Raw genomic sequence first — 18267 nt, forward strand, 5'->3', positions numbered from 1 at the left:
GTGATTGATCCTAATTGCACAGACCACCCCCACCCTGTGCTGACGGAGTCACTCAGTCCTGGTTTGTGAAATGTTTTTACCTTTGGCCTGCCACAAGGACTGCTCAGACTTTGGAACCAGGTCGACACATTTCCAAGTCCTGGTGATCGCACACTCTTAAGATTGGAGAACTATAAAAGCCGAAAGCCAAGAGCTCAAGTTAGTCTTCACTGAAAGAGGAAGACTCTCGCTTCCTTTAAGCATCGGGAGCTTTGCTATGCCCATCATGGAGGGTACCAAGCTTTGCCTTTTGCTTCTGCTGGGAACATACACACTAGCCCGTAAGTACTGTCTTTTTATTTTTAAGCTTGTAGGATTTAAGGACTTAGTTTTATATTTAGACTTCAAATGTTTGATATTTTTTGTTTGTGACAAATTAATATTTTCTGTACTGTTACTCAGCATATTTGGATCTCAACATAGTCTTTACTATTCAAGTATAGGATCATTATTTATCTATTTCACTCTATTTTTCTATCATTATGTCAAGCACGTATGTTTTCCTTCTTTGACAGAGCAAGATGTGACGGAACAATCTCCAGTGTGTCAATGTGAGTTGATTGTTTCATGTCAAATTACTTAACTTGTGAAATCTGCTGTTTTTACATTTCATTTAAAATATTAAAAGTTCCACGAAGTGTTTTTTATATTAGTGTTCTGAAACTATATCCAGATATATTACAGTTGTCTGACTCATGTTTCAAATTCACTGTTTTAGTGGCCAAAAGATTCAAGAACTTCCGGTCGTTTAAGTACGACTATGAAGCTGAGACCATTAACGGCGTGAGTGGAGCTACTGACAATAAGAGCGGCTCCAAAGTCTCCTGCGTGGTACGTCTCCCTGCCCTGATCAAAACTGGAAAATAAACTTAATATTTGTATTTGATAGTAAAACACTTGTACTAACAAAAACAATGTTTAATTTGCCATATAGGTTGAGATTGACGTGCCCCAGACCTGTAGCTTCATCCTGCGCACCACAGAGTGCTCTCTGAGCGAGATCTCTCATGTGGATGAGCAGGGACACACAGTCTACGCACCCGCTGCTGGAAATGAGGCCTTCAAGGCTGCCATGGCCTTGTAAGAAAGATTTATTCATCCTCTGTGTTATTTGTCCAAAAAGCAAGAACAATTATTAAGGATGTAAAGAGCAAAAGGGCAGGTCATAAATGCTCTTTCCACGTCGACAGGAACTCCTTGAAGCTCAAAGTCGAAGGCATGACTAATGTTCATCTCTACGCTGAGGACAACGAGGCTGTCAACATCCTGAACATCAAGAGGGGAATCGTCTCTGCTCTGCTCGTGCCCGTGATGGAGGAGGAGAAGAACAAGGAAATGGTAACTTCCCCCTGTCCGTCTGTTCTGTTGCCTTATTTTTGTGTTTGCCATGGTTACCAACGGGTCAGACCCGAATCCCTGAGGAATCTGTTTGTGTAGAAGAGTCATGCATAGATAAAAAAGTTACACAATGAGTAGATAAGCTGCCCCAGTCACGGGTGATAAATACACTCCTGTAACATCAACAGGTCAAAGTCCTAGATAACTTTATCTTGTTAATGGCATCACCTGCTCTCACCATGGGGGGTAATCGTTCAGATCGATTGATAATCAGAGTCAGGGCAAAACAGGACAAGAGCCGTGTTTACCACTCAGGCTCCCGCGACTGTGTTTTTTTTCAGTATTAATAACAACCTCTCCTCGTTTTCAGCCCACCGTGCACGGAGTCTGCTCCACTGACTTCACCATCAACTCAAGGGAGGACATCGCCACTGATGTGACCGTCACCCGCGATCTTTCCCAGTGCGACGAGTTCATCGCTCGCAGGCAGGACACGAGCCCCTTGGCCCTCATCTCTGGCCTGGTAACGACCGAACGCCGCCATCATCACAAACTGTTTAAGTTCTTAATGGTTGAAGGATCAATAGAAGGAGCTATATATTCATTTACTATTGGAGAAACAGAAAATAAATAAAAGAATGTCGATATATATACAGTATATTCAACTAGGATGTAGAGAAGAGTAAAAATTAAATGAAATCCTGGATTCATCCCTTCATCAACATCCACACGTCTCACTCAGTCCCCATCCCTCCACTAAGTTTGATTGAAATTAGTGTTGTAGTTTTTACACAATCCTGCTTACAAATAAACCAGACAACAAACAATCACAAGCGCCTCATACATACACATTTAGACATCATAGTTTTTAAATCAAACCTCTAAAATGATGATGCTTTATACAACTCTTTAACAAAATTGTTAAAAACATGCTGTCTCTCTCCAATCAGAACTACCCTATGTCCAAGATGATTTCCAGCACCCAGACCTGCAACTACAAGTTTGACAACCAGAAGAAGCACATGACCAGTGGCACCTGCACAGAGAAGCATCTCTTCCTGCCGATGTCCCACCAGTAAGTTCAAACAGAGCATTAATAGAGGGGTATCAAATTTAGATTTTGATACTGAACCATGTCTAAATTGGGCAGAGGGCAATAACTGCATGTTGTATATTTGATGTATGTTTTTTTACTCTAAATTTAAAATAAATGTTTGTATTTTTGTCCATACAGTTTCTACAAATGTAGATCACATTATGTGAAATAAGATTATTTTTGCAGTTTGTAATTCTGGCTTTATTCTGTCTCCAATAAACAGAAGTGAATATGGAATTTCTGCTTTGGTGAAGCAGACCTTGACTCTGAGGGAAACTTCCAAGATCAATGACAGAATCTTTGAAGCCAGTGAGTGGTTTAGTTTTTATAACATGTTCTAGAACATCACAATGTGTCGAATGTGTCCATGTTCTATATTATTTTCTCACTGTTTACACTTTAATTCACTACAGACCAGGGCAACATCCAGTCCTTGCCCATGGATGTTTCTGATGAAAAGTCCCCCATCCAGACCAAAGAGGCTGCCTTCGCCACACTGCAGCAGCTGAACACCTTGTCCCAGACCGCTCAGGGCGAGGAGCGCGCCGGCCTTTTCCGCAAACTTGTGTCTCAGTTCCGAGTCCTGAATGCTGACGTCCTGGGATCTGCTGCCGTTGAGATGATGGACATCTCCATGCCGCTGACATTCCAAGCTCTGGTCCAGTGTGGTACCCCAGAATGCACTAGTGCCATTCTGAAGGGTCTCAGGACCTTTGACGAAGGTGCTCTCGAGGTTGACGCTACTGTCTACGCCCTGGGGATGCTGGCTAATCCCTCCCGCCTCATGGTTAAGGACATACTGGCAATGGCTCAGTACAAGAATAGCAAACCCTTCATGTATGCTCTGAGCAATGTCGCCAGGAAGTAAGTAAACCCACATATCATCTTTTAAATGTTTTTTTTTCATATGAAGGCAGTCATTGAATACAGGGACTCTGTATCTAATGTGTAACTCTTTTCACTAGACTGCACCAGAGAGAGGGAGTCACCCCTGAGATCGTTGCTGTCTCTGAGTTTCTGGCTTCTCTTCTGGGCCCCGACTGCGGTGGAGAGAAAGAATTGACCTTCCTGACCTTGAGGGTAAGAAACTTGTTGTGATCTCTCAAAACACAAAATTTGTAGCGGTGATTTCCCATTCCATGCGTTTTTATTCTAAATGTGCGCACTCTTCCATTCAGGTTGTTGGTAACATGGGAGCAGCATTGGAGGATGCTGACGCCACAATCAAGAACACCCTGCTCAAGTGCATGAGACAGCCTGCGACCACACTGTCTGTGCAGCTGGCCGCCATCCAGGCTTTCAGACGCATGTCTGTGACAGATGAGGTAGATCAAATAACGACCCGTCGGGAGAATATCACGGATTCCATTTTTTTAAAGTATAACGTTTCCTGAATTGAGGTGACAAATATGTAACTCTTGTCTCTGTATCCAGATCCGCTCTAACCTCCAGAGGGTTTGCCAGTACCCCAAGGGGGCTGTGCAGAAGCGCCTGGCAGCATACCTGGTTCTGATGAGGGATCCCCAGCCCAGCGACATTGAAATGTTGAAGAAGCTGATCAAGCAGGAGCAGAACGTGCAGGTCAAGTCCTTTGTGACCTCCCACGTCTACAACATCATTACCTCCGCTGATCCACAGACCCAGAAGTAAGAATGGAGAACCTATAAACTGACAGGATTTATTTTGTGTAAATACTCTCCTGATTTAACAAACCCAAGTATTTATATTCAGCTGATTGTTTTACCGTCTCTTTTTTAATCTCAGGCTCGGTAAGACCATCTTTGATGCCCTGGAAGACACTGATGTTCTTACACACAACGACTACACCACAAAGTCTCGCAGCTACAAGCTGGATGTGGCCCAAGATGACGACATGAAGGCCGCCATTCAGGGCAACATTATCTTTGATCCCAGTAACCAGTTGCCCAGAGAGATGTTGCTTGAGACTACTCTGAACGCTTTTGGTTTCAACCTGGACATTTGGGAGGTAAAATACTCAATTATCAGTAATTTGTTGCTGTCTCACATTGTAGTTCTACAGTCACTAGAAACACCAGTCGAGAAAATGTTATATAATAACAGTAAAAAAACAACAATTATGTTTTTCTTCTTAGGAAATTTGGCTAAATAGAATTTGGCTTAAATTTAGGGTTTAACTCGTTAAACCCACTGTTTTCAATCTAGTTATTAAATTGCTTCACTTTGCATTGTAGATTGGCATGGAAGGAAAAGGCTTCGAGCCGAGCATTGACGCTCTCTTTGGAAAGAACGGTTTCTTCCCTGACACTTTGTCCAAGACTCTGTACTGGGCCGAAGACATGATGTCACCAAACATCAAGGAAGTTCTGGAGAAATGGGTTGCTCCCCTCAAAGCAGAAGGACAGAAGGTAAATCTCGTGTGGGATTATTTATTTTTGTTAAACACCCTTTCATTTCCACTGTTACCACCACAAATAATGCAATGGAACTTTTTTCCTTAGGTCCCTGAAAACCTTGTGAAAGAAATTGTTCGCAACTTCAACAAGCTGGTCAAAGATCTGCAGAATCAAGAGTCTCCAGAGGCCATGGCCTACCTGAGGATCATGGGAGCTGAGCTCGGTTTCATCAAGGCCAGCGACCTGAAGTCTATTGCTGAAAACGCACTGATGTATACAGATATTTTTGCCATTATCTTTCCTGCACAGGTACTGATCTTTACTCCAGTTATCCATTTACAATGCATCCAACAAACTACAACTCTTTATCTGCCCATCAACAAGGGATCATTTAAAATAACTTATTATTTCCATCAGGCTTTGTCTAAAATGATGTCCAGAACTGACAACGAGATCTTTGCCCACTACATCTTCATGGACAACAAATTCATGATGTCAACTGCAGCTGGTTTGCCTCTGACATTCGCTATGACCGGCACCTTCACTCCTGGTGCAAAGGGAGGCCTTCGCCTTGCTCCAAACATGGTACTATTCCTTGATATTAATACCAAGAATTAAATATGAATAGTAATACAATTATCTCAGTTTTTAAATTGTAGTAAGGGTTGTGTGATGGTGTTGTTTGATATTTTTGATTGCCTCTACATCCAATTTAATTTCACACACTCTGCTTTTGTTCACAGAAGGAGCTGCTGTTCATGCCCTCCGTTGGAGTTGAGTTCATGACTCAGATGGGAGTCCATGTCCCTGAATTTGTTGCGTCTGCTGTTGAGATGCAAACCAACATGTACCATGAGAGCACGCTCAATGCTAAGATTAGCATGGAGCAGGGCCAGGTCAAGCTTTCCATCCCCGCCCCACAGGGCACCACAAAGCTCTTCAGATTCCGGTAACAAATTACATAAAACACATTCATTTGTAATATTTAACAGATCAAATGTCTTTGTTCATTTTTGTTGTGTTTGTGTATATATATATATATATATATATACATGGTTGTGTTCTGCTTTGTCTACCTGCTGTTGAATATACGCAGATGTGTTAAGAGCCTAGAAGAATTTGTTTTTCTGCAGCCACATTCAGAGCTACTAGCATAACTGTTAGCAAGTGTTACAACACGTGATACTATTATTACATAAAAGTTATTAAAAGATAGATACTAATTTTACTGTTCTTTCTTCTAAATAGCAATAAAGTGCTGATTGTGGGTGCCGGCGAGGCTAAAATGATCCCACACACCCTGAGTGATGAAAGCTGCAGCCCTCTCTTCACTGGGCTCAGCTACTGCACCGAAACAGCTCGTGCTCTCGCTGGCTCGGCCGATGCCCCTTACTTCCCCCTGAATGGAGAGACTGTGTAAGTTTGGAGAACGTGTGACTATTTTGACAGTCTTATCACAGATTGCAGCATGCCACATGATTATTATTCATGAGTCTGAAGCAATTGGTGCCTTAGCACTTGGAAACGATTCAGTGTGATAAAGAATGTTGGGCTGAAAAATATATGGGTTGAATAAAGGTATGATTTGCATTAAGAAGTACATTAAGAAGTAATATATTTGATATCTATGGAGAAGGGGAGACATTATGAATATATTAGTTGGATTTGTACTTATTTGTACTGCTTAGTTAAAGTATCCAAATGATATTGATATTGTGAAAGAAAAGTTTTTTTATCGTTTTCTTCATTAAGATTTTTACTGAACACTCATCAATGATATTTGACTTTTCATTCTAGGTTTAATGTGGACATCAAGCCCACTAAAGAGGTCTCTGAGTACACAGCCACCATCGCCTACAATCTCCTCAGTGAAGGAGAAGATGGCGACCAGAAGGTTGATTCTTTGAAGATGACCCTGAAAGCTGAAGGTATGATCATCATACTTAAAAAAACTTTTCACCTCTGATGTTTTTTCTATTAGTGATAACCATCTACAGATTGCATTTATAAGTAATCAAGTTAAACTTTATATTACTCTGTCACCTCAGGTGATCAGCCGACCGAGGCCACAGCCACCATGAAATACAACAGGAACAGGAACGTCTTCACCACTGAAGTCCAGATACCCGACTTTGATGTTGAAGCCGGTGTTAAGGTCAGCATGGCCGACAGCAGTGCCGAAGGCAAATCCATGATCCTTGAGATCTCCAACAAGAACGTGCCCCAGCTCTCTCTGATTGGTCGTGCCAAGTGAGTAAACCCAAGCTTGATACTTGCTTCAATATTCTACAGTCTTTATTTAAATACAGGCACTGACTGGATCATGTTTGTTTTTGTATTCAGGCTTCAGGCCGTGACTGATGGCATGCTGCAGGTTCAACTGATAGTCCCCTCACTCAAGGCTGATGCTGCCATCACTGCAACAATGAGCAACACTGACAGACTCACCTTAGAGATCAAGAGTGATGTCAAGCTTCCAGAGACCTCCTCCATCCAGGCAGTTGTATTCAAATATGGTAAGTTTTTCTACAAAATACTAGGATTGACTGATCCTTTCAGATATTTGCCCAAATACCCTAAATTCTTTGTATCTCAGGTGAGGACCATGCTGAGGTCCAGCTGCTGTCCAATGTCAATGCTGATACTAAGATCCTGGTGCCTTACACCGAGGCCCTCCAGGCCTGGCTCAGGCAGTTTGCTGATGACGTCATGGAGCAGCAGGTTGTCAAGACTGACATGAGACTGGGTCACATCTTAAACAAGGCAGTTGAGGTGAACAGAATATAATAATTTCATATATTCTATATTATCTTTATTTGCTTGTAGTTTCTTTTTCCCAGACTAAATTATAATAAATGTGGTGTTTCTATATCAGGCCGGCAACATCTGGATGGACAAGATCCAAACTGATGTTCCCTATGTTGAGACTCTGAGGAACAAAATCGCAGAGGTGGAAATGCCTGCCATGCCTGAAAACCTCTTCATGAACCTGTAAGTGTAACACATATTAAAATACATGAATTAGGATACAAATATTGATTATAAGAACCTTGCATTTTTTCCTGATTACTTATAAAATAGGTACATAACAAAAATAAGATCAAATGTCTCTTTTAAATTAAACAAATATTCTATTTTCATCCTTCCACCAGGGACGGCAAACTCAGATACCAGTTCAACCAGGAACGTATGACCGTCACTATCCCTCTGCCTCTTGGAGGCAAATCATCTGAGGAGCTGAGGATACCTGCAAGGCTCACCTCCCCTCACATCTCTTTGCCTCAGGTGGGCATGAATATTGTCCCACAGCAGATCCAAATCCCCACCTTTACCATTCCTTCTGAATATGATCTCATCATGCCTCTGATGGGAATGGTGGAAGTGTCTGCCAAACTCCACAGTAACTATTACAACTTGGAAGCCACAGTCTCTGCTGGAAACAAAACTGTTGAGTCTCCCAGCTACCTGGCCCAGTTCAGCATCATGGCTGAAAGTCCAGTCAAACTTCTCTCCTTCTCAACTGAGGGTAATTTGATCTTTATTCCTTACAAAATACACATGTGTTTTTAACACACCTGAAATAACATAAAAGTTGATACTAATTAATATTTCTACTGATTTGTTTGTTTTAAAGGAGCTGCAAAAATCACAGATACGGAAGAGAAAACTATGAAATTGACCGTTGATGGCTCCCTGAAACACATGATCGTGGACACAGGTTTTAATGTGCTGGAGACCATTGCTGTCACAGACAATGTACTAACAACAGGAAGATACAACATCTATGCTGTCTCCCCTCTGGGTCTAGACACTTCTCTGACTGTTACCACACAGTTCACTGTTGACGCCAACATTCTCTCTGGAGACATTAACACAGATGGAAGTGTGACCGTTGGACCCATGACTGCTACCACCACCTATCTGCACACCTTCTCTGTTGAGCCAATGAAGAAAGAAGCAAGATTGGAGAGTACGCTGAGATTGAACTCTGAAATCCTGAAGGTTGTGAACAAGGTCAAGGCATCATATGCAAATGAGGAACTTCTGATTGAGTCTAACACCAACATGAACAGCAACCCAATCAAGCACACTACCAAAATGAGCCTTAGCTACAAGGATGTTAAGCTTACCATCCAGTCTGACTCTGTGACCAAGGCTGATGACAGAATGGTTCGTAGCCAGATGGAGTTCTCTTCCATCGCAGGACAGGCCAGTCTCAGGATTGAGAACCAAGCTGATGACACAGTGAACCGTGCCTACTCCCTGATCACTGGGTCCATGAACCCCTCAGGTTTGGAGGTAAACACAGATGCCTCCATGAACATCTTTTCAAGCCTTGCCTCTCACAAGGCAACCTTGACCCTGAACACGAATGGCCTGACAACCAGTTGTACAACCACTGCCCAGTACAGCCCAATGACCTTTGAGAATATTTTCCATGGTGGAGTCGATACCTCTGGTGCTACCATGTCTCTGACCACCAAGGGAGCCATTCAAGACAATAAAGTCGACCTCAATGTTGAGGCTAAGCTTGCAAGCACAGAAGCCTATTTCAACAGCATCCTTAAGGGTAACCTCTATGACATCAACACCATTAACAGAGTGAACCTTAGAGTGAATGATGATGGCCTGGTTGTCTCCAACAACTTGGTAGGATCTTTCAACGAGATGAAGACTGAAAATACCCACACACTGTCTCTGGCACTGAAATCGTTTAGCCTTCACTCCAAGACTGACAACGTCCTGGATAAGAAGAACTCCTACATGCACAACATCATAGTCAACATGGCGCCTTACACTGCTTCAGTTACTGTAAAGAATGACCTGAAGATCATGGAGATTAACTTTGTGAATGATGCCCAGTTCAAGGCACAGCCCTACAACATGGAGCTGACTGGAACAACGATGGGAGTTTTCTCAGAGGAAGAGCTCAAGCACACGTATGAAATCAAGTTTATTGACATGGTCCTGTCTGCAAAGTGCAATACAAATGGTAAACTCCTGGGATCTCACATGACACATACCACTGATATGGAGCTTGCTGGTCTGACCATGAAGTTCAACGATGTCGCTAACTTCAACTCACCATATCTTCGTCTGGACAGCACAGTCAAAACTGTTGCAGCACCCTTCACTCTGACCATCGATGCCCTTCTCAACTCAGATGGTGCAGCGTATCTGAATGGACAACAGAGCGGCGAGCTGTACAGCAAATTCCTCCTGAAAGCAGAACCTCTTCTGTTCACACATTCATTTGAGTCCAGAGCTTCAACCACCCATGAACTGGAAGGCACATCACCGATCAAGACCAACATGGAGAACAAGTTCAACAGCATGCTTAGCTTGCAAGAGCAAAGTGTCACACTGAAGATGAAATCCAAAGTAAACGAGCACACTTTCGATGAAGAAATTAGCGCTTATAATAATGCAGAGAAAATGGGTATTGAGATGGCAGGAGCAATGTCAACCTCCCTCTTTACCGAGGCCATTGAAGATTATTCCATCTCTGGATTTGTGAAATATGACAAGAACAGCGACAGCCACTTTATCCAAATCCCATTCATTGAGCACCTGCCTGCAGTCATTGAAAACGTAAAGATCACAATGATGAGGATGATGGACAACAGCATTGAGATGCTGAAAGAAATCAACAACAAGTTGGAAATCAGTCTCAAGTTTCAGAACAAAGTGGCGGAACTTAAGGAGGTCATCGACAACTTCGACTACAAACTCTTTGTCAAGGACCTGAGAAAGTTTATTAACTCAATGGAAAATGTCTTGAGCAACCTGACAACCAAGTTCCCAACTGACAAAGTCATGAATGTGCTCAAATCCATCAAGGAGACTTTCATGGCTTTCATCAAGAAACATGACATTGCAAACAAGTTCAATGTTGTTTATTCCAAAATTGAAGAAATCCTCTCCAAATACGAGGTTGAGAAGATGATTGAGGCCATCATGGATGAGGTTGTTAAAACTATGAAGCAGTATCAGGTGAGGGAGAAGATTCAGTCGGCATTTGCTGCTCTCAGATCAATTGACTTCCAGCCTTTGCTCAAAAAAGCTCTGGCACCTGTTCAGCAGCTTGTGAATGAAATGTATTCCTTTGACTTCAAACAACTGATTGAAGACGTGAGGGATTATTTCATGAAAATGGTCCAGAATATCAGATCTTTTGATTATGACACATTCACTATGGAGCTGAAAGAGAAGGTTGCAGATATGACCAAAATTCCCTGTTTTGGAAAGCTTTACGGAGAGTTCAGGGTTACATCTCCTCATTACAATCTCAGGACCACTGCTGATCTGGAGAATACCACAACTGCATCAGTCACACCAGAGTTCAAAATGAACCTTAACTCACAGGCTACATCTACTTTGAAAATCCTTGACTTCACCACCGATGCCAGTGCCCACATTGCCCTGCCCAAGATGAGTCGTCTGTCTGTTTCTGAGAACATCAATGTTGACCAGTCATGTTTCACACTTGACCACAAGGGAACGATCACTCTCTATGGCCTGTCAGCTCAGGCTTCTGCTGATACTACTGCAAAGGTAAATACTGAGCTTTATGCTGCAGAGCTTGTCAACAAAGCATTTTTGGCCATGGAAAATGGAGTTTCCGCCACTGCAGAGACTGCCTATAAACAAAACCTGAACATGCCAATCCTTAAAATCTTCACTGAAGCACAGATGAATCAAAAGACCGTTTTCCAGCTTGAGGATGGCACTGCGCGTCTGACCTTCAACAATCTTGCTCATGAAAAATATGCAGTTCAGGACATCTCAAATGAGGGATCCCACAAGAGTGACATGGAAGTGGTCATGGATCTCCACACAGCCAAGGTAACTTTCACCGGAGAAACAGGATGCGGCCAATACAAGATGAATCAAAATGTGGTTGCTGAAATGTGCATCTTCCGACACCTAATTATCAGTGGCAAGGTTGAGACAGAGACACCTTTCATGAAGGGAAGTGTTGCAGATGTCAAGTTCCAGGCTAAGGTTGAAGACATGAAAATTGATTTCACTGCCTCTCACAGTGCAGAGCTGACCGGAGGAGTTGAGGGACCTCTCTCAAGCAGTGCGGTGGCTTCTATCACACCTAATGAGCTTATGTTTGACACCAAGAACAGGGGAAACACCAAGCTTGCCCTTCCATTCCTGCTGTCTGGAAAGGTAGATCTCCAGAATGACATCGCTCTTACCCTTAACTCTGAGGTTCAGCAAGCTAGCTGGACAGGCCTGGCTAGATTCAACCAGTACAAATACTCCCATTCCTTCACCATAGATAATGAGGAGAAAGAAATAATCATTGTTTCCCAGATTAATGGAGAAGCTAATCTTGATGCATTGAAACAAACCATCACAATTCCTGAAATTAATGTGCCATTCGTTGGTATTGGGACACCAAGACTGGAGGACTTCTCACTGTGGGAAGATACTCTCCTGAGCGACCTCCTACTCACAACTCAGCAGACATTTGACATGAACTCCAAGCTGACCTACAAGAAAAACCCTGAGGTGATTACCATTGACATTAATTTAGATCCACTCATCAATGTCATTAATACCAACGTCAAGACTCTGCACAAGAGAGCACTCATCGGCAAGGACAAGGCTGCTGCCATGCTCGCTACATCTTACAACAAGGCAAAGGCAGAGTATGAAAAATATAGCATTGAGTTTCCCAAAACCATTACAGTGCCCGCCTACAAGGTTCCAGTGATGAATGTCGAGGTGTCTACATTTACCATTCCCCTGCCTGACCTTACTCTCATCACAATGCCTGCTCTGCATGTTCCATCTGCCCTGAGCAAGCTGACTCTTCCCAAAATCACTCTGCCCAAAATTCAGAGCATCAAGATCCCAGTACTGGGTGATCTGACCTATGAGGGTTCAGTGAAAACAGCAATGATCACACTCAAAACTGATGCCAGCATCCTCAACCAGGACAACATCATCATCACACTTGATGCCTCTTCAGCCTCTGAATTTGAGCTTCTGACTGGAAAGATTCACGGCAACGTCAACGTAATCAAAACTGGTGAATTCCAAATATCCTCTGTCCTTTCTGTGCAACATCCAATGGTAGAGGGAACCCATAACAGTGCCATCACCTTAAGTCATGCAAATGTCCAAACCTCCATCACCAATTCGGCAAAGGTCAATCTACCTGACAGAACGATGGAAATCCACCAAGAGATTACAGGAAATCCAGAGGAAGGCCTGGTTGTTTCTATGTCCACTCCATCCGCAGGACTCATTGCAGTTCAGATGCAGACTAAATCCCCAGCACAAGTCAAAGCAAGACTCTATGGTCGCTACCCGGTAAGAGAACTTTTGACTTCTTAATGCTTATTAATTACATATTATTGTGATTTAAATGAAAAAAGTGTGTATTTGTTTTTGTCATAACATTTATTTTTGTCTCATGTTTTCCCACAGTCTGAGCCAACTACAGACATTGATATCCTGAGTGTGAAGATGTCTGTGATGAACTCTGAGAAACTGAACATTCAGACAACCTGGAATATGGAGATGCCATATGATATGATGTTGGAAGTGAAGAGCCACGTACCAAGAGCTGTGGAGCTGGTGTCAGGTCCTGCTTATTACACATATAAAGAAATCAACAGGAAAGCTGGAAGGCTTGTGGAATCCATTGAACGGGCTAGCAAGAGAGGCAGAGTGGTGTTCAAGAGGGCTGTTGACAAACTCGCAACAGTAGATCCTTCTGCTGTTATGACAGATGTCACATATACAACTATTATGATCCTCAGAAATAACCAAAAGAGAGTTGAAGCTATTATTGATGCTATTGTTAAAGTCCTGAGAGAGACCAAGTTCCAGATCTATGGGTATGAGCAGAGACTGTCTGGGCTTGAGATCTACCAGAAACTTAGCGCTTTTGTTGCCGATGTATCTGAGGAAGCTGTTCAAAAGATTCCACAGTATTTTTCCTACATCTTTGGATCAGTCCTTGATTTTATCAGAGCCATTGAATTCACCCTCCCTGGCTCTAACCACATTGTGAGTGGAGGAGAAATTCTTGATGATTTGTCTGTAGCTATGAGGAACACCCAGGATAGAGTTATTGTCACTGTGAGGAAACTAGGAAATATCCAAGTGGAAGACATCCAAGAGAAATTTTCATTATTCTTGCAATTTATCACTGAACAAAGTGAGATGTTTCTCCACACCGTGAAATCTCAGAATGTAGAAAAGATCTCTGCCTTTGTTGCTGATGTGTACAACGATGCCATCAACTCCCCTGTCGTAGCCGATGTTGCCAGACAGATTGAAGAGTACACCAGAATTGTTCTGGAATATCTGAAAACTGTGAGAGCTAAAATCCAAAATATTGTGTCTGACATGTCTACTGAACAGCTTAATGTTGACCTCCAGTCCTGGATTGACTCATTGGTAAAACACATGAATGCTTTCCACAACAATGTTGTTGACGTTATGAAGGAGAAAAGCAAAAGTGTTGAACCATTTGTGAGAGTAAGCGACAGACAGATGGATATTGACATTCCTTTACCATTTGTCGCCAAATCCAACTAACTGGCTGCGGCAAAGAATGCTTAATGCAGTATTTGTATTGATTATATCTGTTGTGTAACCATCTCGACAACAGTAACTCTGTTCTACCAAAAATATACATGAATGCATGCTAACACGTATTGATTTGGTTTGTCCCGTTTCACCGTAGTTTACCATTTGTGGTTATCCTACTGATTTCTTTGTGTCTTGTACTATTTAAAAAACCCTTATGTGGGCTTCAATAAAGTCTTCTTACATATAATTTATGTCTCAGATCTTATCTTTTTGGAAGAGTGTGTGCAAAGCTGATGTGACTTTTAATGATTTCCTTCATGATGAGTTTTCATGCATAAAGGAGCAGTTTCCTTTGGTTTTCCTAAAACTCAAAATAAATAGTAACTCATTACAATAACACTGTCACAATTTGTCCCTCATACATACATCATTTGTATTCTTAGCAGGTATAAATTTAGCAGAGACACAAATAGCCTCTGTGACTCACATTCTCTCTGAACATAAAACAATGGGAACGAGAAGAATGAATAAAGACTCTGTTTGACACAAAAAAAGCCAAGCCCAGACATTTTCCAGCTCTGCCATATGATGCAGAAGGGAAAAAAGTATTCAGATATTTTCCTTGAGAAAAGAAGCAAAAAAAAGTATTAGTACTCAGTACATGTTGAAAAAATACTTATGTACTTAGCATAGCTACCAGAGAATTGTAAAAAGGATAGATATATGTATATATTAAGAATGACAAATGAAAGGGTTTGTGATGGCATGATGACAGCACAATATCAACTGGTCTCCGGTGAGAGAAAATTATGCAAAAGAATTGAACATTTAAGCTGGTGACACATTGATTTTTTTTATTGAGTTTCCAAGAAAAAGTACTGCTTGTTCCCTTACATTCTGCATTGTTTTTCCTTACAAAGATTTCCATTGTTTGACATCCACCGTTCAAACCTTTAAGATTATTACATCATGCATTGGTTCAGTCCCTAAAACGCTTCTTTATTTTCCTTCTGCGTGATTCTATTGTTGGAGAAGATGAAAACTGCCCTGTCTGGCCGTCAGTGAATAATAACCCAACAACATTGGAAATCAGAGGCACATGAGGGGGGCCAGTGTGGGAAAAATTAACCAATCCAGCACAATGCATTCCTGCTCTGTAAGTCAGCAAAAAACCCAGCAACAGAAGGCAGCGAGGAATGTGACTTTTACACCATCGTAACCCTGGTTGGATTTGTTAAAGATTCTCTCCTTCACACTCTGATTTATCCTTGCTATTATTGGACCACAGAAAATGACACATTAGAGTGAAACTGAGCTTTTTGTCTTCGAAATAGCATTAAAAGAGGAGCTCACGTTGTACATCAACCAGGGTTCTGCCCTGCATTGTCAGTGTAGCAATAGCCTCTGTAATTGATGTTCATAGCTGTCATTTGACCAGGCACTCCCACCATAGCGTAAGAGGACAGTTACACAACGCTTTATGAAGACACAGATCCAACGTGAACAGAATTTATTTCGCAAGAATGGAAACTTAGCTGGCGTGCAGTTGATCTCTGTTGCCGACCTCAAAGTTCCTGAACACACACACACATCTGAGGTACATTCAGTCGTACAGGTCGACATTAAGGTGGAATCTTGTGTGTGTGCGTCTCAGCAAGACATATTTCAGTTTGACAGCTGTAAACAAACTTTCTACAGCTTCAACAGTTAGTTTTACTACTTTACATTTAGTTTCAGTCTGTGTTTCAGTCAAAGGGATACCCTTTTTTTTAAGTTTGTGTCATATATATAAATATAAGACTGTGGTTATCATAACATAACATACGATTAATTTCCACTTGAAATGTTTTATTGCCGCCAAATGGTTTAATCACATGGGAGTGTGCTACTGGCTCTTGGAGCTCACATGTAGCCCACTCTCCTTTTCATGACATTTACTAAGACAACATGTTTCTCTGAGCAAAGCACTCACATGTTAAACCATCTCACATGCTCAACCTTGTGTTGGAAATATCCCTCATATCAATGTAGAAAATGACAGTCTTAGAAACTTGGATTCTGGATTCCAAGAGTTCACATATGTACTGTGATACTTAATAATTTGGTTCAGTTGAGCTGCAAGAAAAGCAGCTGTAGCTTTTTCTTACACAGTTGTAATAATCCATGTTCAAAAAAAGCATCTATTTCATCAATGTCCTGCCCAAACAAGTCAGTGTAGTCAAGGCCAAGCATAAAGTTGAGGGTGGAAGAATGCTTCATGAGGAGAAACACAAGGTTAACTGTTTGCTTGCCCACTTTACTTTAACACAAACACACTGGACAATATGTGAAGCCCTTTTCGAGACTGGTCGATGTGTAGTTTACTCCATCAGTGGTGAAATGTGCCCTGTTGCATAAAAACTATCAAACTTAATAATACTGTGGAGTCAAAAACATGCATTGAGTGGATGTCGATCCAACTGACAGACCTGAGACAGCTGATGTCATGGACCGTAAACTAATGGCATAAAACACAAAGAAGCTATACAGAACACTGTGGGTCTCCGTACACCGACGTGCAGGCTTTATAAAACTCTCTGTAAATTGCCTAAGTTTACAGGTGCTGTGCAATCTCCCAAATTGAATACAGTATTTTTCTTTTCTTTTTTACAATACACATGGACATAAATAACGAGTGCAATTTATTACTGCTTTGCTTATTACAAAGTAAAACCGTGGCAGTGAGGCAGTGGCCTATACAAACAGTTTGAAGCACAAAGAAAGTGTGAAATCAAAATCTTGGCTGGAAGCAGGCCCTGTCCACACAGCAGACACAGGGTGGAGGAGTGTGTCCTTTTTCTTTTTTTTACCCCTCCACAAGTCAGACTGGGATCATGTGACCCACAAAGAACATACTGTGACCAGTGCTTTTCTCACACACACACACACACACGAACACACAGACACACACACTGATCACAGATGATCATCGAGTGTGTTCAAAAAAACAACTTGTTCGCAGTCATTCAGCCAAGGTCGCCTGCTAACATGGGGGGCTCCACACCGTGGTCCCTGCCCGTCCGTGTCCAGACACACACACCCCGGAGGTGCCAACGTCCTTCTGCGCATTCGTGGTCCTCCACTCAGAGGAAGTGGATTCACATCAACACGCAGCATTTCAGACAACCACCCTGCTGTGTGGTTCGCTTCTTTAAGGCCGCCCGGGTGGCGCTCTCGAACACTTCCCAGATCCCCTCCTTGGTTTTGGCCGAGCTCTCCATGTAGTCATATGCGCCAATGCGAGCGGCCATGGCGCGGCCATCCTCCACCTTCACCGGCTCCAGCTTCAGCCGGGACAGCTCGTTCTTAACGTGCTCGTCGTTGCGCAGGTCCTTCTTGTTGGCCACTAGGATAATAGGCACATTCGGACAAAAGTGTTTGACTTCGGGGACCCACTTTTCGGGGATGTTCTCCAGCGAGTCCGGGCTGTCCACGGAGAAGCACATGAGGATGACATCTGTGTCCGGGTAGGAGAGGGGGCGCAGCCGGTCGTAGTCCTCCTGCCCGGCGGTGTCCCACAGAGCCAGCTGGACCTGCTTGTTGTCCACTTCGATGTCCGCCACGTAGGTCTCGAACACCGTGGGGACGTACACCTCGGGGAACTCGTCCTTGCTGAACACGATCAGGAGACACGTCTTCCCGCAGGCGCCGTCCCCCACCACGACCAGTTTTTTGCGTATGTCTGCCATCCCTGCCATCGTGTCCCTAGCTGCGGCTCCACCAGTACCATCCACCCTCTTCACTCCCAGTCCCTCCACTTGTGAATCTCCACATGTGACTGCACAGTGACTTGTCTTTCCTGAATTCGCAGCCTTTTCC

General features: G+C 42.7%; 2 protein-coding genes across 2 annotated transcripts; one reads left to right on the forward strand and one right to left on the reverse strand.

Moving 5' to 3' along the window:
• Positions 1–98: 98 nt before the first annotated feature.
• Positions 99–14656, forward strand: LOC133024049 (apolipoprotein B-100-like). Its single transcript, XM_061091008.1, has 26 exons — positions 99–320; positions 555–590; positions 758–870; positions 974–1119; positions 1230–1377; positions 1748–1900; positions 2328–2452; positions 2697–2782; positions 2887–3337; positions 3439–3553; positions 3652–3798; positions 3908–4119; positions 4238–4460; positions 4687–4860; positions 4954–5157; positions 5266–5433; positions 5592–5797; positions 6097–6264; positions 6646–6776; positions 6897–7098; positions 7192–7364; positions 7445–7620; positions 7724–7839; positions 8001–8374; positions 8483–13179; positions 13297–14656. Exons 1-26 carry the CDS (start codon positions 257–259, stop codon positions 14413–14415), a joined length of 9927 nt encoding a protein of 3308 aa, XP_060946991.1. The 5' UTR covers positions 99–256; the 3' UTR covers positions 14416–14656.
• A 587-nt stretch (positions 14657–15243) lies between these two features.
• LOC133024051 (rho-related GTP-binding protein RhoB) lies at positions 15244–18267 on the reverse strand. Its single transcript, XM_061091010.1, has one exon. It carries the CDS (start codon positions 18144–18146, stop codon positions 17547–17549), a length of 600 nt encoding a protein of 199 aa, XP_060946993.1. The 5' UTR covers positions 18147–18267; the 3' UTR covers positions 15244–17546.

Source organism: Limanda limanda, chromosome 18 (assembly GCF_963576545.1).
Source record: "Limanda limanda chromosome 18, fLimLim1.1, whole genome shotgun sequence".
NCBI classification, from domain to species: Eukaryota; Metazoa; Chordata; class Actinopteri; order Pleuronectiformes; family Pleuronectidae; genus Limanda; species Limanda limanda.